This window comes from Nerophis lumbriciformis, linkage group LG35 (genome assembly GCF_033978685.3).
Source record: "Nerophis lumbriciformis linkage group LG35, RoL_Nlum_v2.1, whole genome shotgun sequence".
Taxonomy (NCBI): Eukaryota; Metazoa; Chordata; class Actinopteri; order Syngnathiformes; family Syngnathidae; genus Nerophis; species Nerophis lumbriciformis.
Genome location: NC_084582.2, coordinates 24150587 through 24172921, shown reverse-complemented (window position 1 = coordinate 24172921; position 22335 = coordinate 24150587). Strand labels below are relative to the sequence as shown.

Here is a 22335-nt window from a genome sequence, read left to right as displayed (position 1 = left end):
CAGCCAATTTGTGTCACAACACATCTGATCTATCTCCAGTGCCCATTCGGTCACCAAGGCAGTGCTGTCTTTAGCTACTGTGCTACTTTAGGTGATTTTAAAGTACCAGTATAAAGGAAAAACACGTTGCCTCTATTTTGAAGCTATTATCGTATGATTTTGCAACACCAAAAGACTTACAAAGTTTGTGAGTACGTAGATATGATCGAAATAGTATGAATTTCAATGATAGTCCCGAGCCATTTTGGGAGATAATCAGCAAGCCAATAACATGATCCAGAACCTTATATTTTTGAGCCTGAATATAAGGAGGCTCATCTACAAGTTTTAGAGTCTTAAACTAGTTTAGAGTGCTAAACAGATCCAGCTTCAGTGAAACACTATAGCATCATGTAGCAGTATTGCTAAGTGCTAAACAGGAAATATATACTATGAACATAAAACAATCACTGTAAAATGTCTGCTTTCACTGGGATGCCGACTGATAAGATGTTCTTACTTCCCGTTTCGATGAAAAATTAATCATAATCCATACGAAGGGTTAAAAGCAAAAGTTGCTGCAGGCGCTCGTCTTTGGTTGTCACGTCTTTCTCTCAATCCCAGAGTATAAAATTGAATGTCACAGATGAACAATTTCTCAATATATGGCTAAACCCTCCTATTATCCAGGTGAGAGTCATGATTTATAATTTACAATAATTTTGACAAACTGAGACGCGATCTGCCTGGCAGCAGCAGACCGGCTGACAGTATGTCAATACAGCAGCATTAGTTAGTTAGCTCTCTGTGATTAATGTGCTGCTAAAAAAATGTTTATCTGTTAGCGATTATAACAACAGTATCGCTGATATTTGGTCAATATTCAGGTCACGAAATGTAAATAGTGTATTGTTGTCGTGTTTTGGATGGTTATTTAGAAGCCCCTGTTCGATCGATTGTTAGCGGACGTTTTAAATTTATTTATTTACCATTTCGAATACAAAAAAAACCATGCGTTAATAATAAACAGCACATCTCTTTCCAATGAGTTATCAATGAACTGTTGATATGGGCAGAGTGCTGAAGCGTTCCCCTTGTGACATCATCCCACCCCGAATCTACGAAAATTGCCGAAGACATTCAGAGCGGAATATCTAAAATGGCCATCTAAAATTATGGCATTTTGTGATGTTTAGACGCTATTTTCACACACTTTTCAGATTGTAAATACAATTCAGCATATAAAGTCAACTTGTTTTTCCTTTATATTGGTGCTTTAAGCAAAGTGTGCACGTTGCGTGATGACGTCATCCTAAGGCAATCCTTTGAAAAAATGGCAAGCGATTCCAAGGAATTGATGAACTGGGAGCCGCTTCTGAACAAGAACCAGCTTTCAAATCCCATCCTTACGTGCGTCGCTTCTTTTTTATGGAGTGAGCCTGCAAATTCCGTGATGTCTGGCCAAAGGAAATCCAACAAGCCAGGCCGCTCTAAGACCCGTGCGTCTCCGGATCCAGATATCATGGAGGAGTCGGTTATCAACTTGGCCCTCTGTAAGTGGATAAGTCAGAAGGTGGACTAAATGCGAGCAAACATCCTCGTCAATCTTAAATCTGGTGTCAGAGGGGAGATGGTGGCTGCCATTGAGACTAGGGATGTCCCGATCCGATATTTGGATCGGATCGGCCGCCGATATTTGCCAAAAAATGCGTATCGGCAAGGCATGGGAAAATGCCGATCCAGATCCAGTTTAAAAAAAAAACTCTGGTCCGTGTTTTCCAACGCACCGATTTAAACAATACATTCCACTTTTCTGCAGCTCCCTAATTTTCGTTCCGCATTTTCCAGCACACCTTCAACACATCCACATTCTCACGCAGTTGCTTTTAGCTGCTGGTATTACACGACAGGCTCTTCTCACTCTTTCCTGTGTCTCCCTCTCACAGACAGACAAGCGCACCTTCTTGCACACGTCACATACTGTCACGTCATACGTCACATACTGTCACGTCATACGTCACATACGTATACGCCCACACCGAGCAGAGAGGTAGCAGCATGGCTAACGTTAGCTGTGATGCTAGCGCAGCCGTGTGACCAACGCTCCCTCTAAGGTGCGCGCTTGTGCGCATAGCAATTATATGCCACGCACAAACTCAAAAAAAAAAATAAGCGCATAACAATTTTTGACACACGGACACGACAGAGAAAACAGTTTTCGTCATCATTGTTCAAATATCGTAACGTCTGTCGAGACGCTTATCTCCATTCGGTGCCACGCGTCCACACCATCAAAATGCCGAGGCAAACATTTCCAGATCAACACCGTATGAAAAAATTAGTGATTTTTTTAGTTGTGATTTCCTTCTCTGCATGAAAGTTTAAAAGTAGCATATATTAATGCAGTATGAAGAAGAATGTTTTAATGTAGACATGCAAGCCTTGAAAGAACATTTTGAAAATCAAGACTACATTTCCTGCAAATGGGTGCATTTCTACCCTATATTTTAACTTTAGATTTATTCTCATATCAAACTCTTTTGGCTGTCTTTTTGACACTTACATCCGGCGCCCCCCGCCACACCCCGGATTATAAATAATGTAAATAATTCAATGTGATTATCTTGTGTGATGACTGTATTATGATGATAGTATATATCTGATAGTATATATCTGTATCATGAATCAATTTAAGTGGACCCCGACTTAAACAAGTTGAAAAACTTATTCAGGTGTTACCATTTAGTGGTCAATTGTACGGAATATGTACTTCACTGTGCAACCTACTAATAAAAGTCTCAATCAATCAATCAAAACACATAGAATCATCATACTGATGTGATTATATGCATCAAGTGTTCATTCAAGGCTAAGGCAAAATATCGAGATATATATCGTGTATCGCAATATGGCCTTAAAATATCGCAATATTAAAAAAAGGCCATATTGCCCAGCCCTAGTTTCAATGATGCCATTTCTGTTTGTCATGTATAATTTTGTCTATTTTGTGTTTGTCCTTGAATAAACAGGTCAGTTTCTTGTTACCAACCATTGTGTATTATACAAACTCCCCTAATTCAGCTGGCTAGTTGTTATCAAGAGTACTAAAACCCTTTTCAACATGATTCTGACAACTAAGTAGGCTAAATAACTTTAAACTTTAATACATGCTCGGATAGGCCAATATCGGTATCGGATCGGAAGTGCAAAAACAATATCGGTATCGGATCGGAAGTGCAAAAACCTGGATCGGGACATCCCTAATTGAGACATTCTATTGTCCCATAGCGGAGCCATTGCTAGCCTGGAGTGCACTGCTAATGCTAACGAGCTATCCGAACTCTGCACTAGCATCAACAAGCTGCCACCATTGATCTCCTCTCTAAAAAAAAATTGCGATGATCCGGAGGGCCGCTGGAGGTGGAATAATGTCCGAGTGGTGGGCCTTCCTAAGGGCTGTGAGGGCCCCCGGCCAACTGAGGTCACCGTTCAATTCTTGCAGGAGGTCCTAAATCTTGACAACAAGCCCACAATGGACCGTGCCCTCCGCGCCAATTCTAAAGACGGCCAACCTCCTCAGCCTTAGTTGTATGAGTGAATTTATTTCAAGTCCAAAACCAGATTCTGCGCAGGGCGGGTGATGCTTCTCCGCTATCCTGTATGGGCAAGAGGATTTCAATTTTTCCCACTTCACCCCGGCCGTGGCTCGGGAGCGAGCGGCCTTTGCTGCGTTGAAGAAGAGACTATATTCATGTCTCAACGTGAGGTTTGGTCTTTTCTTTCCAGCAACGTTGTGGATCACTTTTTTTCAACGGCCAGAATCAACAAAGACGTCAGACTTTGTCGACAAAAACAATAAAATGGCCATAAAATGGCCACTGTTTTGTTTTCCTTTTCTTTGCATCAGTCAAGTTTTTTTTTTTGAGTTTTTAAATAGACTTACATTTTTGTATACCGTTTATTTGATGTTTGCATCCTTTTGCTATGACCAGCCTAATCTAACAGCCACGCCGGGCGGGTGTGGCATTAGGTTTACCAGGTTTAATTACAAAGGCCTTTTTAATCCTATAAAATGAAGTAAGATATTTCATTATCTCACTCATCTGGGCGCCCAAATAATCTTCTTGCAGGAGACTCATCTTAAACTTTCTGATCACTTGAGGCTGAGGAGAAGATGGATAGGACAGACTTACCACTCTACATGTTTGGGCAAATCGAGGGGAGTTCTTATTTTGCTACATAAATCTGTTCCTTTTGTACACTTCAATGGTATTTCTCATCCCATTGGCCAGATTTTCAACACCCCAGTAGCCCTCGTAAATGTTTATGCTCCCAACTATGACAAAGACACTTTTTTCAAACGTCTTTTTCTGAATCTCCTTAACCTGTCAATGTACTATTAAATACTAGGAGGAGACTAACTGTTGGCTCGATCCCCAGCTTGACTGATATTCACCCAAAACTTGGCCACCGTCAAGGTCCAATAAGACAATTCAGTCTTTTACGGAATAATTTTCTGTTTCAGATGTCTGGTGCTTTTTAAATCCCTCTAGAAGGCAATATTCCTTCTTCTCTCACATTCATCCCCACTTTCACCCGCAATTACTCTTTGTAGTTGATAATAAATTACTTTTATCTATATCTATATGCAAATATGATGCAATTGTTATCTCTGATCATGCTTTAATTTCAGTAGATTTTTTCTTAGAAAACCTGACAACCACACATGCGTCTTGGCGTCTAAATATGAAGACTTTGTGGATATTGTTCCGTGTCAAATAGATTTTTTGTGCTCTTGAACAAGACTCCCGGGATGTCGGCCTATGTACTCTGGGAGGTGCTAAAGGCATACATTAGGGGGGAGATAATATCCAATACAAGTTAGGAGAAAAAAACTCAGGAAGAATAAATTAAATAGTTTGACATAACGCATATCTCTGTTAGGTAACTTGTACTCCACCTCTCAAAACCCAGACACTTATTAAGGAAAGGCTCTCTCCACAGGCGGAACTAAATGTCCTTGCGACAGACTGTGCTACTGAACAAATACTTGGTTCTCAATCACAGTTTTCTGAACATGGCGATTAAACTGGTAAACTATATTCCGCAGATTTAATCCAATTCAGTTATAGTTACAGATGATCTTTACATAAATAACATATTCAGGAATTTCTATGCATCCCTTTACTCATCTCCTCATTGTTCTACTCCTGAGCTTGATGCCAATCTGGACATTCCCTTGGTTGATCAGTCTGCTGCGGTAGAGTTAGAGAGACCAATTACTGCAGCGGAATTCAATGTTGAATCCTTAACAATAAACAACAGAACATCCGGTTGAACAAAGAGCATTTGACATGTGTTCAATTGTATTTCTGGACTGTATATGTCAAAAATCCAATAAACAAATGTTTCTTAAAAAATGTTTACTTTTATTAAAATATAGACTGAAGACTGGAACCCATTATTCAAATGTACATTGTTTCTTATGGCAAAACTGATTTCAAATATAGCATCTTTTTTTTTATTCCCGAACGCTGTTTAAGTCCGTGAATTAAGGTTCCACTGTATTTAAAGGTGCAGCTTGTAGCAACAAAATGATAACATTATGTTACAAAAGCAGTGTTTGGTAAAATGTACGATTTCACCCATTCACTTATAATTTATGTGTTTATTATTACCAAGAGTTTTCTAATTTATATGAAAAAATGGCCCTCTGCTTATGAGCAAAACAGGGATTTCCACAGAAAAAATATTGAAATTTTTGAGGGGTATGAGGAAAGAATTCTAGTGATGCTCATGTTGCCCAAAAATAGTCTAATATAGTGATTTAATTTTTCATTTTTGGGGAAGGTAAACATATAGGAGATGGATGATAAGAGAGCTTTCATTTAAATGTTTTCATTCAACTGACAGTATTGCGCACTGCAGATAGCATTGCTGCACGGTTCCATATCATTTATATACAGTGCCATACAAGTTTGCACAGGAAGCACAACGCATTATGCCGCCTCCCCCGCCCTTGGGTTCATGTCTACAGTGTTTTAATGTATACAATGTACATAAAAGGATATTTCAGGTCAGCAAAACGTCTGAACAGCAGCAGCCATGCAAATAGGAAAAGGTCAGTGAGGTGTTTAAGGGAAGATTGGATGAGGGAAGAGGACTCAGATAGTGCCACGGTGCGGAATATTCAACTCCCACTACAATCTCTCCGCAGAAGCAAAACCAAAATCGGCATGAAGACAACCGGTGTAGACGGGCCTGTAGGAAGCACTTAGACAAATCTGAATTTGATTCAAAACTTCATGAGCTTGTATGCTTGCATGATTTGGCTCAAACTGATTCCACTGTCCCCGTCTTGACCGCCCGAAAAAAAAGATGTCCTGTGTGTATTTGAGCTAACGCTGATGTGTGTTTGATGACACCATGGAAATATAAGCCAGCTCTAATTTCGCTTCAATATAAAAAACATCCATAAATTCACCTTGCTGGTGATATTTGCTCTGAATGCAAATATCAAAAGAAAAATACATGTCATCTATTTAATATGAAATTAAAAAGAACTTGATTTGCTTTGTAAATTGATTTTGTGCAGCATATATTTGAAATAACAATAGGTTGTGTCTCAACTGTAATGTAAACAGAGCTGAAGTCAAACATTGTAAATTTTGAATTTTTAAAAAATATACAGTATATATTTCAGATAAATATGTTTTCCTAACATATTGTTAAAGTGACACTGAGGGTCATGATGGGATGTCAGGGTGACTCACTGTTTACAGCAGCACAGTCCAGAAAAGCAAAACAGATGATTACAAAGTATAAAAGAGCCACTTAATCATTAAAACTATTTTTGCAACAGTACTATTACGATTGAGCATTTCATTACAATGTTGGTTTCCAGCCATAATATTCTTCCAACATACAATTGCTATGCATGTACATTTTATATACAGTATATACTGATTTCTTAAGCTAGCAGCTTAATTTCAGAGAGTACCGCATTTATTTTGATCATGAAGTAAGGTTGTACCTTTATACATGTTGTCCAATGATTGGTCTAATTGTTATTTCAGGATTTCATGTGTAGTTTCCTTACATTGGCCTTGTCCTTTTATTTGTACCAATAATGCAGTGCAGTTAGAGGCAGATCTAACTACCGGTATACACACAACAGACAAGATTCGATTCAGCTCTTCAAAATAGTTAGCAACCCACAAGGTATGTTTTAAGACACTTTTATGAGGCATAAGTATTACTTTATTTATGACGCCAGATGTATTGTGATAGTTCTACTTAGCATTAAGACAATGCTGATGTGTCTTGCTGTATTACGTTTTCAGTTTCAATTTGTACTAAAGCAGTGACCAAGACCTCTTGCTTTGTGCACCATTTGGAGATGCTATATGAGGAAAACAAAAACACCATTTACAAAAAAAAGACTGATAAAAAAAGGAAAAGATTTAAGTCAAGTAATTTCATCATTTTAACTCGCCCGCCACATCATTCTAAGTGGCCCGTCACATCAAATGGCTTCATTTACCGTATGTAGCCTGCACAAGGCTGGAATCAATAAAGCCCCTGGCTAAATGTATTTGTTAAGCATGCAATTGCATATGTTCTATACTTTAATATTGTCTGATCATGCAACAAAGGAGCTACTGTGATGTGCTGCCACTCTTTCAGGCGCACGTGACATATAAATATTTACATGTATAATGTATATTTTCTGCTGGATCTACTCTTGTTTTTATGCTGCCCTTTTTTTTCCCTGCAGCTGTTACATATATTGTAATATTGTACATGGCAATTGGGATTAGTAATATATATATTGTATATATTATATACTGTATATATAATATGTAAATATTACGTATATGTTATATTTATATTGCTACTATGGTACATTTTTATTCTACTTTTGTTTTCACCCTCTTTTTGTGCCCTTATGTGCATTATATCTTTTCCATCCTTTGTAACTAAAAGTTAAAAGTTAAAGTATCAATGATTGTCACACACACAATAGGTGTGGTGAAATGTTTCCTCTGCATTTGACCCATCCCCTTGATCACTCCCTGGGAGGTGTGGGCAGCAGTGGGCAGCAGTGGGCAGCAGCGGTGCCGCGCCCGGGATTCATTTTTGGTGATTTAACCCCCAACTCCAACCCTTAATGCTGAGTGCCAAGCAGGGAGGTAATGGGTCCCATTTGTATAGTCTTTGGTATGACTCGGCCGGGGTTTGAACTCACAACTAGGGATGTCCGATAATGGCTTTTTGCCGATATCCGATATTCCGATATTGTCCAACTCTTTAATTACCGATACCGATATCAACCGATACCGATATCAACCGATATATACAGTCGTGGAATTAACACATTATTATGCCTAATTTGGACAACCAGGTATGGTGAAGATAAGGTACTTTTAAAAAAAATTAATAAAATAAAATAAGATAAATAAATTAAAAACATTTTCTTGAATAAAAAATAAAGTAAAACAATATAAAAACAGTTACATTGAAACTAGTAATTAATGAAAATTAGTAAAATTAACTGTTAAAGGTTAGTACTATTAGTGGACCAGCAGCACGCACAATCATGTGTGCTTACGGACTGTATCCCTTGCAGACTGTATTGATATATATTGACATATAATGTAGGAACCAGAATATTAATAACAGAAAGAAACTACCCTTTTGTGTGAATGAGTGTAAATGGGGGAGGAAGGTTTTTTTGGTTTGGTGCACTAATTGTAAGTGTATCTTGAGTTTTTTATGTTGATTTAATAAAAATAAAAATAAAAAATAAAATTCAAACCAATACCGATAATAAGAAAACCAATACCAATAATTTCCGATATTACATTTTAACGCATTTATCCGCCGATAACATCGGCAGGCCGATATTATCAGACATCTCTACTCACAACCTACCGATCTCAGGGCGGACACTCTAACCACTAGGCCACTGAGCTACTGTGTGGAACAATTTCCCTTGTGGATCATTAAATTGTGTCAAAGTCTAAGTCTAAGATGTTCCAAACATTGTTTTTTGTTGTTTATCAAAAATAAATACTTAAATATCTGCTTGACATCTTGACTTAGGATTTCAAAGCAAGTTCTCCATCAATCTGTTCAAAAGTATAATCATTTCAAAAGTATAATAATCAAAAACAGTTGCCGATAAGCATATTGTGTAACAAGACTATAATAGGTTAGTATTCATATATATTTAGTGTTACACGCGGCCCTCTGAGGGCAGCTATGAATGCAATGTGGCCCTCAAAAAAAAACAGTTTGACACCTCTGCTTTGTAAGTAATAGAAAGCCATGCATTGTCGACAGAAGCAAGAAAAAACTCCTAAATCCAGCGGGTCTCAAACTTTTTTTCATCAAGTACCCCTTCAGAAAACACTTGGCTCTCCAAGCACCACCCTAATGACCAACACTAAAATACAGTAGCATAGTAGGCCTAGGTATTCATTAAAAACAAAGCCAATCTTTTATTTAACAAGTATATTTAATATTTTTGGTAACTGTAACTTTATACACAGTTTGAACAGTAACACTGTGTTTGAATATAGAAAAATAAAACATGTCACATCAATACAATATCTAATTAACTGAATAGTTGGTGTACCGCTAGACGGAGGCCGCGTACCAGTTTGAGAATCACTGCTCTAAACAAAACAAAACCAAAACTCAGGATTTTTGTGTTGCCTGTTTTCTTCCTTCCATGAAAGAAATAGCGCACTAAATTGTACGCATGTGTGAACCAAACAAAGTACTTTGTGGTCTTACTTGCTATTTTTTTCTTTGAGTGGATAAAAGGTGGTATTTAATTTGAATGGGCGATGACTAGCAACTATCTGGAAAGAAGCCAGCCTGTTTTTTTGTTGGTTATTGTGCTTGGTTTTTAGTGTCAAATAAAACCAAATGGGTAACATTGGCTGCAAATGTAACTTGAAATAAGTCTGACCTAATCCAAAACAGATCTGGTAATAGTTGTGTTGGTTAAACTTGTGTTGTGTTTACACGGAGTAACAGAGTGAAGGGGTAGAGGGAGCTGTTAAGGTAATAGCATGCTGCAGTACTACACTATCATCACCACACAAGCGTATGCATGCAACTTACATCAACACAACAAAAGTATACCAACTGTAAAAAAATAATAATAAAATGAGTGTGTCTTACCAGCGTTTTTATCACCCATGTCCTCTTGTGGTGCAGAAGTGGATGCGATCGCTCCTAGTGGATGCTCTCGGACCGGGGTTCCGTCCTCGCTTCGTCTGGTGAGAAGAGCAGCCTTGAGTCAGGAGGTTTGCTTCAATAAACAGAGTGCAAAATGACCTCCTGCTGTCCTGTGTGGGTCCCACTGATGCACGTGGCAGCACCCACTCAGGTAAAGTCTCTCTCTCTCTCCTTCTCTATAGCATTCTAATTCTGTGTGTGTGTGTGTGTGTGTGTGTGTGTGTGTGTGTGTGTGTGTGTGTGTGTGTGTGTGTGTGTGTGTGTGTGTGTGTGTGTCTTTTGAGTCTTATTGACGCAGGAGAACATCAGCTGATTATAGTAAAAAGCTGATCCAACATGTTTTTAGAAGCTTGCTGTTGCTGCTATGATAAACATAAATAAGCCCATAATTAAGATTTAGAGAAAACAATGTCGTTTTATTCATGTTCAATTCTATGCTGACGTATAAAAGATTGTATTCCCTGTCCACCAACCCATATATACTTCGCACTGTAATACTTGTATTATTAAGACATTTCTCAAAATTACAGTTATGTCCTGTCCCTGCCATTTATGTCTGACCACACGTTCAAATGCGTAGACAGTAGCCCCGGCAGGTGCTAATTTGCTGAGGGATATCAATATTTAATGAAAGAATGCAATCAATAGAGTGTCCTAAGCCATATTGTGGCAGTTATTGGATATGGCTGTGGAATTCTGATGTCAAGGGTGAGCAGCACGGTATATGAAACAATGGATTATAAATGTGTTGTGCAATGGGTTTGAGTAAAAAGCTCTTAAAAGGAAGTGACCAGTAATTTGCGAACTGTCAGGCCTTTAAAGGGGAACTGCACTTTTTGGGGGGAATTTTGCCTATCGTTCACAATCGTTATGAGAGTCAAGAACACACGTCATTTTATTTTTAGGATTTTAAAGATGGTAAAAAAAACCTTGGAAGATGCAGCTAAAACAACTTCAAAACCCTCTGTCAATGTTTTATATACACATTACAAGGCATTTAGTCATTTAATGCATTACCGGAAATTGGTAGGTCGTGAGTTCAAACCCCGGCCGAGTCATACCAAAGACTATAAAAATGGGACCCATTGCCTCCCTGCTTGGCACTCAGCATCAAGGGTTGGAATTGGGGGTTAAATCACCAAAATGATTCTCGAGCGCGGCCAACGGTGCTGCTCACTGCTCCCCTCACATCCCAGGGGGTGGAACAAATGGATGGGTCAAATGCAGAGGGTAATTTCACCACACTTAGTGTGTGTGTGACCATCAGTGGTACTTTAACTTTAATTTCCTCAACGCATTTATCTCCGTTTCCATAGCAGCACACTTCCGACTTCCAGCAACAAATGCGAGTTCTTACTTCCGGAAACAAATGCGATTGTGTTGTAATCATGGCATACTTGCTAATAGACGACTAAGACGACTATTTTTGGACAAATAAGGATTCACAACCTTATACTTTTGAAACTGAATATACGTAGGATTAAATGCTGCTGAGGCAAACAGAAGCTGAGAGAGTGAGGTCAGCGTGACTTTGACGCTGTAAATGTGGAACTTGGAGCAAAGCTATGTCAACAAAAATGGATTGCTTACCCAAAATCAACTGGAAACGTCCCCAGCCAGCTGGACCAAAAGCACAACTGTCCATCGAGTGAGTCACTATACTATCAATTATGATACACGCAGCACGTCATGCATGTTATTACATCTACAGTACATACACTGTCAAGCTGGCTGTGTACAAACCCTTTCCATCCATTCATCCATTTTCTACCGCTTGTCCCTTTCGGTGTTACAGGGGGTGCTGGAGCCTATCTCAGCTGCATTCGGGCGGTAGGCGGGGTACACCCTGGACAAGTGTTGTGTACAAACAAAGCATAAAATGTGGGCTTATACTTTACAGATACTATAATATGATTGTTCATGTTTTTCACTCAGTACAGATTGGTGTCTTATTGTTGTGCATTACAAACTCAAACACAATTCGGGTACTGATGTAGAAGCTAGCTTATCTCTCGCTGTAGCGAGCTCACGGCTAATACCGTAGCACAACGATGTTTTAGTACGCTATAAAAATAGTTCCTCAGTGTTTGCTCTTACAATAACCATGTTGCTACAGTTTCGTTACGGAACGTAAATTAAGTATTTTTGACGTTTTTTGAATGCATTTTTAAAGTGATTTAAGGGCAGAATGGCTCCCATTAGCTGCATTGCTAGCCACCTAGAACAAGCCGATCTTTACATATTAGAATGCAAAAAAAAAGAACTTGTGTCTTTTTCTACTTGTTTGTATTGTGAACGATAGGCAAAATTCCAAAAAAAAGCGCAGTTCCCCTTTAAACACACAAAGAGCTTAAGTGTACGCATAATTGTTTTTTCAAAAGCCTTTCCTGTGATCTGCTGCATTTTAAATCTTTAAAACATTCACCTCAAGCATTTTGGACCTGGATGCTGTCGTGCAAACATAACTTATTTTAAATGTCACTGTGGGTAATTCACAATGCAAACACTGCAACCACAGTGCAGTAAAAGGAGAGGTGGGAAAATGACAGAAAACAAGCGCCAGTGTGTTAATATCCAACGGGCTCATTGATCAGTGTTGGAGAAAGCGCCTTGTCAGCACTTGTGGGACGCGGCGATTGCAGCTCGTGTTTCCTCTGATGTATAAAAAGGGACTATGTTGCCGATTGCAGACATTGGCGATGAAGTCTCAAGGCTAAATGATGTTCCGTGTCATGCTTGGGACAGTGAATTCATCAGTGTGAACAGCTAAATGACATGGATGAGGTTTTAGTCATTTCATACACCTCTCTTCCTGTTACATGATCGAGGCCCTGTTTCCGCTGGCGTTGGCTCACTGCAAGTCAATGAGAGGTCCAATGAAAGAGGACACCTCTGCTGGGAAAATAAACGTCCCGCATTGATCATGGAGCAACTTGCATGTATTTTGATATCATTCATAAGGGGAAATGAATGATACAAGTTTTAAACTGCAGTAGCAAACACATGTTAATATTACCACTGTTGTGATTGTCCTGTTTATTTTATTTGTCATCCATCATCGTGTTTCTCCTGTGCTCCACCGCTATGTCCTGCTTTGACCCAAACCAGCACCCGCAGGATACAATCCTCGATAGGATATCATCTAACTTGGCAGTGTGTCCTTGGGCCTACACAGCAGCAAAGGCACACGGTTGTCCTTTCGTCACATCCATTCTAATACATGCATTAATTAGCTGACTTGCATCCAAAAACAATGATCTTATACAAACACTGGCTCCCTTCTGTGACTTGCAGTATGCAATATTGTATGACGCTAAAGCCCAGCAAGTATATTGCAGATACGAGATTGGAGGTGAGCCTACAGCTTCTCTGCAGACACTGCAGTGCAGCTATATTGGAACTTCTTCGCCTAATTTCAGAGCCAATGGCCAGCCAGTGAGAAGTTTGTGGAACTTGTCTAGATGCCAATAGCAACACCCCGGTCATCAATTCTGCTTTCCTCTGGTCTCCTGCTACTTTCTGCCATGATTGATACAAACTCGGTACCAATCCCATACATGGGATTGGTACTGGTCAGTAATGATTGTTTTGAAATGATATACCAACATAAGACATTAATTTAAAAAAAATACTTTCTAGAATTGATGTACTGCACAACATTCGACAAAGAATATTGTAGAAAAAAGGCAATTGTGTTTACAGAAACAATGGAAGAATCTTAAGCACATTTGTACTAATTTCCACTAAGGTAAAAAAAAACATGTATGAATTATTGTAATGTACTAATGCAAAAGTATTACATCATTTCAACAAACATTTAAAACGTATATTTATGTGTAAGTAATATATAGACAATAACTGTGAGGCCAAGTACACGCATTATGTAGGTGTTCATTTCCGCCACAAGAGGGAAGCAAAGTGAAAAATACGTATTCGAAAAAGATGCTGCCTTCAATGACACCACAATGTCTGTTCTTTTAAAGAATATAAAACATACTAGATACAATTGACGTGCACCTGTACATTTGCTACATAAAAAGATTTTTATATATGTATTTTCCTTGTCCCTTTACTATATTTCTTCCCCCAAAAGCAATATTGAACCTTTGGGAGACCGCAGAAAACCCAACCCCGCAGCAGTCATGAACGCAACATCAAATGAAAACTCTCAGAGTGGGCGGGGCTTCCGGTTGAGGTCAACACAAACAAACATGGCGTGGAGAGGATTCGTCGTGAAATGGGCTCAAACAAACGTAATTACAGCTAAAAATGTAACTCCGCCAGGTTCCAGGTCAGTAAATAAAACACTAAAAAGGTGGTGTGAAAAGAGGAACAGTGGAATAGTGTTTGTGGTTAGCTAACAGTTCTGTCATTGGATACTATCATGTAACTTTCAACGCCAGCTTGACAGTTGTGTTGTTGTTGTTGTTACACATCCATCCATCCATTTACTACCGCTTGTCCATTTTTGGGGTCGCGGCGGGTGCTGGAGCCTACCTCAGCTGCATTCGGGTTGAAGGTGGGGTACACCCTGGACATTGTGAGGCACATGCACGAACCCCTGTTTCACCGTGCTGCCCCTGTTGTTACACATCCATCCATCCATTTCTACCGCTTATTCCCTTTGGGGTCGCGGGGGGCGCTGGAGCCTATCTCAGCTACAATCGGGCGGAAGGCGGGGTACACCCTGGACAAGTCGCCACATATTTCTGCTAATTGTATGTTGTAGCTTGTTTAAACAGTATTTAAATAGTGTTTAAATAGTATTGTGTAATGTTCATCAACATAAAGCAGGGTTGTCATACTCGTTTTCATTGAGAGCCACATTCCAGTTATGGCTGATCTCAAGAGGGCCGCTTGTTACAGTGAATATATATGAATTGTGTCATGTATAATATTGCACAATTCCCTATGGATTTGATTATTCATTTCATTATGAACAATGTAATTGATGGATAACGTCAGGAGGACAAGCATTTTATTCTAACAAAAAATATTTGAAATAGATAATACAGGGGTGTCGCAACTTTTTCCAACAAGGGCCACACTAAAGTCAAAGCATGGGGGCATTTTGATATGTTTATTTGTAAATGCTTAGTTCTTAGTGTCAAATTTTGTTGGTTTTTTTGAGCAGTACATCAGAAATGTTTGCTCTTTTTACATTTGTAATGGGCCAACAAAACTAGAACTGCCGGCCACAATTTGGACACCCCTGTGTTAAAATAATGTTTTTTTTGCATGATTAGATTGTTCTCAAGCTTAAAAGACATGCAATTTTATGCAATACATACACATTTTCTGTCAAAATTGAAAGAATGAATATGTTTATTAAGAAAGATGAAGTGTTTTATTAATGCACATAATTTCTAGGCTTTTGCGGGCCACGTAAAACGAGTTGGCAAGCCAGATCTGGCCCCCGGGCCTTGAGTTTGACATGTGCCATAGAGCAATGGCATTTTAAATCACTGGAACATTGACACGCGCTTCAGTTATTGTACTCTGCATAGCAGAAATTAAGGATTTTTCTGTTTGTGCTTACCTGCATTTTAAGAGTGGACTCTTTCAACCAACTGAGGCGTGGATTCCGTCGTGAAGCTAAAAAAACAGAGACAAAGGAAGGCAACGTCAGCCCAGAAACACACAACACGTGTCCAGCTGAACCTCCACCGCGACCTAATGTCCGCCTACGAAAGCTGCTTAAGCCACTGATGTTTACAGTGGGGGTAAGTTTTTGACGGATGGCTGGAGGACAATATTTCTATCAGCATGTACAGTACTTCAGAAAAACAGTTGATTATCCAAGAAGTAGACCAGGCCCAGCATGACGTAATACTCCTTTATGACAGTGGTACAATTATTTGAATCTACTTAAAGGTTCATACTGTAGGTGTTATTACTTAAAATTGTGGAGTTGATATATTGTTTTGACTCAGTTTACAGGTTGTTCTTTTGGTGCTGCTGCCATACTGCAATATGAGAGCATCAAGTCAAGAGTTAGGACTCTAAGAGATAAAGAAGGGGCGGAACAATTGCTCGAGGTGATGTTTGAATGACAAACAACACGGTTATGTTGTTTCTTGTTGAATGTCATTGAGCACCAGGATATGTACTTGGCAGGGCTCCGCAGACATGGTGCACTGGCACGACTGGTGGAACCAGCTGACGGGCTTCCAGCGCCAGCTCATCCTCCTCATGTCCGTAGCGGATGACCTCTGGGGCAGCCTCACTGAAGGCCAGAAAACCGTCTCAGGTGCTCCACCATGCTTTATTTGATTCCACATTTCTTTAGGGTGGGGCGTATTTCATGGTGGTTCTTCCGCAGGTATTATTGCGCTCAATGCTGTAGTCCTGTGCTGCTGGCGGATCCCCTCGATGCAGAGAAGCATGCTCAAGTATTTTATATCCAACCCAGCCTCCAGTGAGAAGCATAGCAGAAAATGTCCATCTTCCGATTTGAAATGAGAGGATCTGACACTAGGTGTTGTTTCTGTCTTTTCCAGAGAGGCAATGCCTTCCTATGGTCCTGTCCTGTTTTAGTCACTACTCCATCATCCACATGATGGCCAACATGTATGTCCTGTGGACATTTTCCTCTGGGATCGTCTCCCTTTTAGGGAGGGAACAGTTCCTCGCTGTCTACATGTCTGCTGGTAGGTCTGGAACACCCCTCAATACCTTACCACGTGGCATTCAGAAACATATGTTTTAATGTCTATATCAGTGGTTCTTAAACTTTTTTTTTACCAAGTACCACCATACTGACTAACACTAAAATACAGTAGTGTAGTACAGTGGTCCCCAACCACCGGGTATCGGGCTGCACAAGAAATGAAAAAAAAAATGTTTATTTTATTTTTTTGTATTAAATCAACATAAAAAACACAATATATACATTATATATCAATATAGATCAATACAGTCTGCAGGGATACAGTCCGTAAGCACACATGATTGTATTCCTTTATGAACCCCCCCCGGTCTGTGGGACAAATTTTCGAGCGTTGACCGGTCCGCAGCTACAAAAAGGTTGGGGACCACTGGTGTAGTAGACCTAAGTATTCATTAAGTACCACCATACTGACCAACATTAAAATACAGTAGTGTAGTAGACCTAAGTATTCATTAAGTATCACCATACTGACCAACATTAAAATACAGTGGTATGGTAGACCTAAATATTTATTAAGTACCACTATAATGGCCAACATTAAAATACAGTAGTGTAGTAGACCTAAGTGTTCAGTAAGTACCACCATACTGACCAACATTAAAATACAGTAGTGTAGTAGACCTAAGTATTCATTAAGTACCACTATAATGACAACATTAAAATACAGTAGTGTAGTAGACCTAAGTATTCATTAAGTACCACCATACTGACCAACATTAAAATAGAGTAGTGTAGTAGACTTAAGTATTCATTAACTACCACTATAATGGCCAACATTAAAATACAGTAGTGTAGTAGACCTACGTATTCATTAAGTACCACCATAATGACAACATTAAAATACAGTTGTGTAGTAGACCTAAGTATTCATTAAGTACCACTATAATGGCCAACATTAAAATACAGTAGTGTAGTAGACCTACGTATTCATTAAGTACCACCATACTGACCAACATTAAAATAGAGTAGTGTAGTAGACTTAAGTATTCATTAACTACCACTATAATGGCCAACATTAAAATACAGTAGTGTAGTAGACCTAAGTATTCATTAAGTACCACCATACTGACCAACATTAAAATACAGTAGTGTAGTAGACCTAAGTATTCATTAAGTACCACCATACTGACCAACATTAAAATACAGTAGTGTGGTAAACCTAAGTATTCATTAAGTATCACCATACTGACCAACATTAAAATACAGTGGTATGGTAGACCTAAATATTTATTAAGTACCACTATAATGGCCAACATTAAAATACAGTAGTGTAGTAGACCTAAGTATTCAGTAAGTACCACCATACTGACCAACATTAAAATACAGTAGTGTAGTAGACCTAAGTATTCATTAAGTACCACTATAATGACAACATTAAAATACAGTAGTGTAGTAGACCTAAGTATTCATTAAGTACCACCATAATGACAACATTAAAATACAGTAGTGTAGTAGACCTAAGTATTCATTAAGTACCACCATAATGACAACATTAAAATACAGTAGTGTAGTAGACCTACATATTCATTAAGTACCACCATACTGACCAACATTAAAATAGAGTAGTGTAGTAGACTTAAGTATTCATTAACTACCACTATAATGGCCAACATTAAAATACAGTAGTGTAGTAGACCTAAGTATTCATTAAGTACCACCATACTGACCAACATTAAAATACAGTAGTGTAGTAGACCTAAGTATTCATTAAGTACCACCATAATGACCAACATTAAAATACAGTAGTGTAGTAGACCTAAGTATTCATTAAGTACCACCATACTGACCAACATTAAAATACAGTAGTGTAGTAAACCTAAGTATTCATTAAGTACCACTATACTGACCAACATTAAAATACAGTAGCGTAGTAGGCGTATGCATTCAGTAAAAACAAGGCAGAGTTTTATTTAACAAGTACCGGTATATTCAATATTTTTGTCTCCTGTAACATTATACACAGTTTGAACAGTAACACTGTGTTTGAAAATAAAACACTGTACTTTAAATAATTATTTGCCGTACCATTAGATGGAGCCCACATACCAAGTGGTACACGTACCAACGTTTGAGAATCACCGGTTTATACTATTGGTAGAAAAGACCAATTAGTAAAATGACAAAAACAATGATGACAATAGTGTTAGCTTTTCGAGAAGTTGATAAAAAATTGTCAATTGAACATTGAGTACTTCATACAAGTAAAAAATTCCCACAAGTAATATATTAGACATTTTCATTATTATTATTATTATTATTATTTTAGCTATGTTATTATTGTAATTATAACTGTATTTTTGTTTTCAAAAATTAAGTAAAAAATAATTACTGGTAAGTTTAGAATTATTTGTGAATATAACTTTTTTTCTCGAAAAATTACAGTATTTTGTAATATTTCAACTTTATTCTCTTGATTAAAATATTTAAAACATTTTATTCACGGAAAATTGGTTTGTTTTTCAAATATTCAAACTTTTTATTACCTTATTGCAATGGTTTTAACAAAATCATAGAGTTGTCCTTTAAGATTGCTTTTTAAAGAAATAAACAATAATTACAAAAATAACTAAAGAGAAAAAATACATTAATAAAGGGAGAAGTACAAAAAACTCATCTCTACATATTCCAGCATACAGAAGAGTATACTCATCCTAATTGTACAGATATTATTGTACAAATATTGCAACTTCTAATTAAGTTTATTTGTCATAATCAATGTTGACAAAATTGAAAAAAATAACTACTCTTGAAATAGCTGAACAGTATTTCTGGGTTTCACATCAAATTTGATGTTGTTTTCATAAAGTTTCAACTAATCTTATAACTACAATAATTAAAAAGGACAGCAAAACATTATTTTTTTCCTGTAATATTACCTTATTCGTCTTGTATTACAACTTTATTTTGTTTCTAATAATTTGCTACAATTTTTTAATAACTGCAACTATATAGAAATACATTTAGAATACTATTTCTGTAGAATTAGGCCTTTTTTCTTGTACTGCAATTGTATTGTACAACTCAATATATTTGTACTCATGTCATTTCTCCCCAAAATGACTGCTTTATTCTCACAAAATTCCATCCTTATTCTTGAGTATGTTTTTACTTTGAAAACTAACACTCCTTTGTAGCATCATTTGCAAAAGGACAAAACAACAAGAGGATGTGTGCATTGAGAAAGAGAATATATGATCTTGTCTGGGAGAACTACAAAGACTAATAATAAGGAAAATAAACTAAAGATAACTGTCTTATTATTTCCTCCTAGGTGTGATTTCCACCATGGTTAGCTACGTATGTAAAGCAGCCTCAGGACGCATTTATCCTTCATTAGGAGCGGTGAGACTCTTCTTACATTTGAACTAATCAAGGGCAAAGATGAAGTTTAACCCCTGGATTCTTCAGTCAGGTGCAGTCATGGCAGTGCTGGCTGCATTCTGTGCAAACGTGCCGGAAGCCAAACTGGGCATCCTTTTCCTGCCTGTGGTGTCTGTAACAGCGGGGAATGTGAGTGTGTGCATGGTGCAGGCAAGAAGTGTGAATAATGCACACGTGATGCTTTTCACTTCCACAGGTTATTAAAGCAGTTGTTGCTGCGGACACAGTCGGGCTGCTGTTGGGATGGCGGCTGGTGGACCACGCGGCTCACCTTGGCGGCGCTCTCTTTGGAGCGTAAGTCTATTTTTTTTTTCCATGTCCAAATCGTCACTGAGTTTGTATTTCCCACTGCGCAGCTGGTATGTCACCTACGGCCACAAACTGATCTGGAGCAAGAGGGAGCCTCTTGTCAAGATCTGGCACGACATTCGCTCTCCTGGACGCGGAGGGTCCAGACCTGGAGGCGGAGAAGGGCCACACAGACCTAACTGACGCTTCTTTTTTCTTGTACATGATTACTGGCTTCAAGACACTTTTTATTCAGTGAGATGGTGCTGCCAATGATGCTTATTAATACTTTTATATTCATTTGCATTCATTGTAAAGGTATTTATTTCTGGTGACAAATGTGTTGCTCCTACCTCTTCACCAACTATCAACTACATTTCTAAGCAAAAGCCCATCAGTAAAGATAACCTCAAGTTAGTTACCATCTAACCTTTTTTAGTCATTGTATCGCTTTCTAATGTGTACGTGAGATTTCACTATGCCCAATGTTAGCTCAAATGACAAAGTCATTTGAGCTAACATTATTGAAACCTGGTTTTCTTTTCTACATAAAGTGCATATCCAGAAAGTATTCACAGCGCTTCACTTTTTTCCACATTTTGTTATGTTACAGCCTTACTCCAAAATGGAATAATTTCATGTTTGTTTCTACGCACAGTATCCCATAATGACCATGTGAAATTTGTTATTTATTGAAAATAAAAAATCACATGTACATAAGTATTCACAGTAGGGATGTCCCGATCCAGGTTTTTGCACTTCCGATCCGATACCGATATTGTTTTTGCACTTCCGATCCGATAGCGATACTGACCGATAATGGCCTATCCGAGCATGTATTAAAGTTTAAAGTTATTTAGCCTACTTAGTTGTCAGAATCATGTTGAAAAGGGTTTTAGTACTCTTGATAACAACTAGCCAGCTGAATTAGGTGAGTTTGAATAATACACAATGGTTGGTAACAAGAAACTGACCTGTTTATTCAAGAATAAACACAAAATAGACAAAATTATACATGACAAACAGAAATGGCATCATTGAAACAAGGGCTGGGCGATATGGCCTTTTTTAAATATTGCGATATTTTAAGGCCATATTGCGATACACGATATATATCTCGATATTTTGCCTTAGCCTTGAATGAACACTTGATGCATATAATCACAGCAGTATGATGATTCTATGTGTTTTGATTGATTGATTGAGACTTTTATTAGTAGGTTGCACAGTGAAGTACATATTCCGTACAATTGACCACTAAATGGTAACACCCGAATAAGTTTTTCAACTTGTTTAAGTCGGGGTCCACTTAAATTGATTCATGATACAGATATATAGTATCAGATATATACTATCATCATAATACAGTCATCACACAAGATAATCACATTGAATTATTTACATTATTATAATCCAGGGTGTGGAGGGGGGCGTCGGATGTAAGTGTCAAAAAGACAGCCAAAAGAGTTTGATATGAGAATAAATCTAAAGTTAAAATATAGGGTAGAAATGCATCCATTTGCAGGAAATGTAGTCTTGATTTTCAACATTTTCTTTCAAGGCTTGCATGTCTACATTAAAACATTCTTCTTCATACTGCATTAATATATGCTACTTTTAAACTTTCATGCAGAGAAGGAAATCACAACTAAAAAAATCACTAATTTTTTCATACGGTGTTGATCTAGAAATTTTTGCCTCGGCATTTTGATGGTGTGGACGTGTGGCACCGAATGGAGATAAGCGTCTCGACAGACGTTATAATA

General features: G+C 38.1%; 2 protein-coding genes across 2 annotated transcripts in view; one reads left to right on the top strand and one right to left on the bottom strand.

The window, feature by feature from the left end:
* fgf12a (fibroblast growth factor 12a) overlaps window positions 1-14837 on the bottom strand; it is a 97756-nt gene extending 82919 nt beyond the window's left edge. Inside the window, exons 1-2 of the mRNA XM_061927742.2 lie at window positions 14728-14837; window positions 10174-10268 (exon numbers count right to left, since the gene is read on the bottom strand). Coding sequence (XP_061783726.1) covers window positions 10174-10268; window positions 14728-14738 — 106 coding nt within the window. The 5' untranslated portion in view covers window positions 14739-14837. The remainder of the gene's footprint in view (window positions 1-10173; window positions 10269-14727) is intronic.
* Window positions 14375-21415, top strand: parla (presenilin associated, rhomboid-like a). Its single transcript, XM_061927737.2, has 10 exons — window positions 14375-14521; window positions 15782-15953; window positions 16164-16268; window positions 16348-16480; window positions 16553-16648; window positions 16731-16880; window positions 20172-20242; window positions 20309-20410; window positions 20478-20575; window positions 20638-21415. The coding sequence occupies exons 1-10, from the start codon at window positions 14442-14444 to the stop codon at window positions 20771-20773; spliced, it is 1143 nt and encodes a 380-aa protein (XP_061783721.2). The 5' UTR covers window positions 14375-14441; the 3' UTR covers window positions 20774-21415.
* The last annotated feature ends 920 nt before the right edge of the window (window positions 21416-22335 follow it).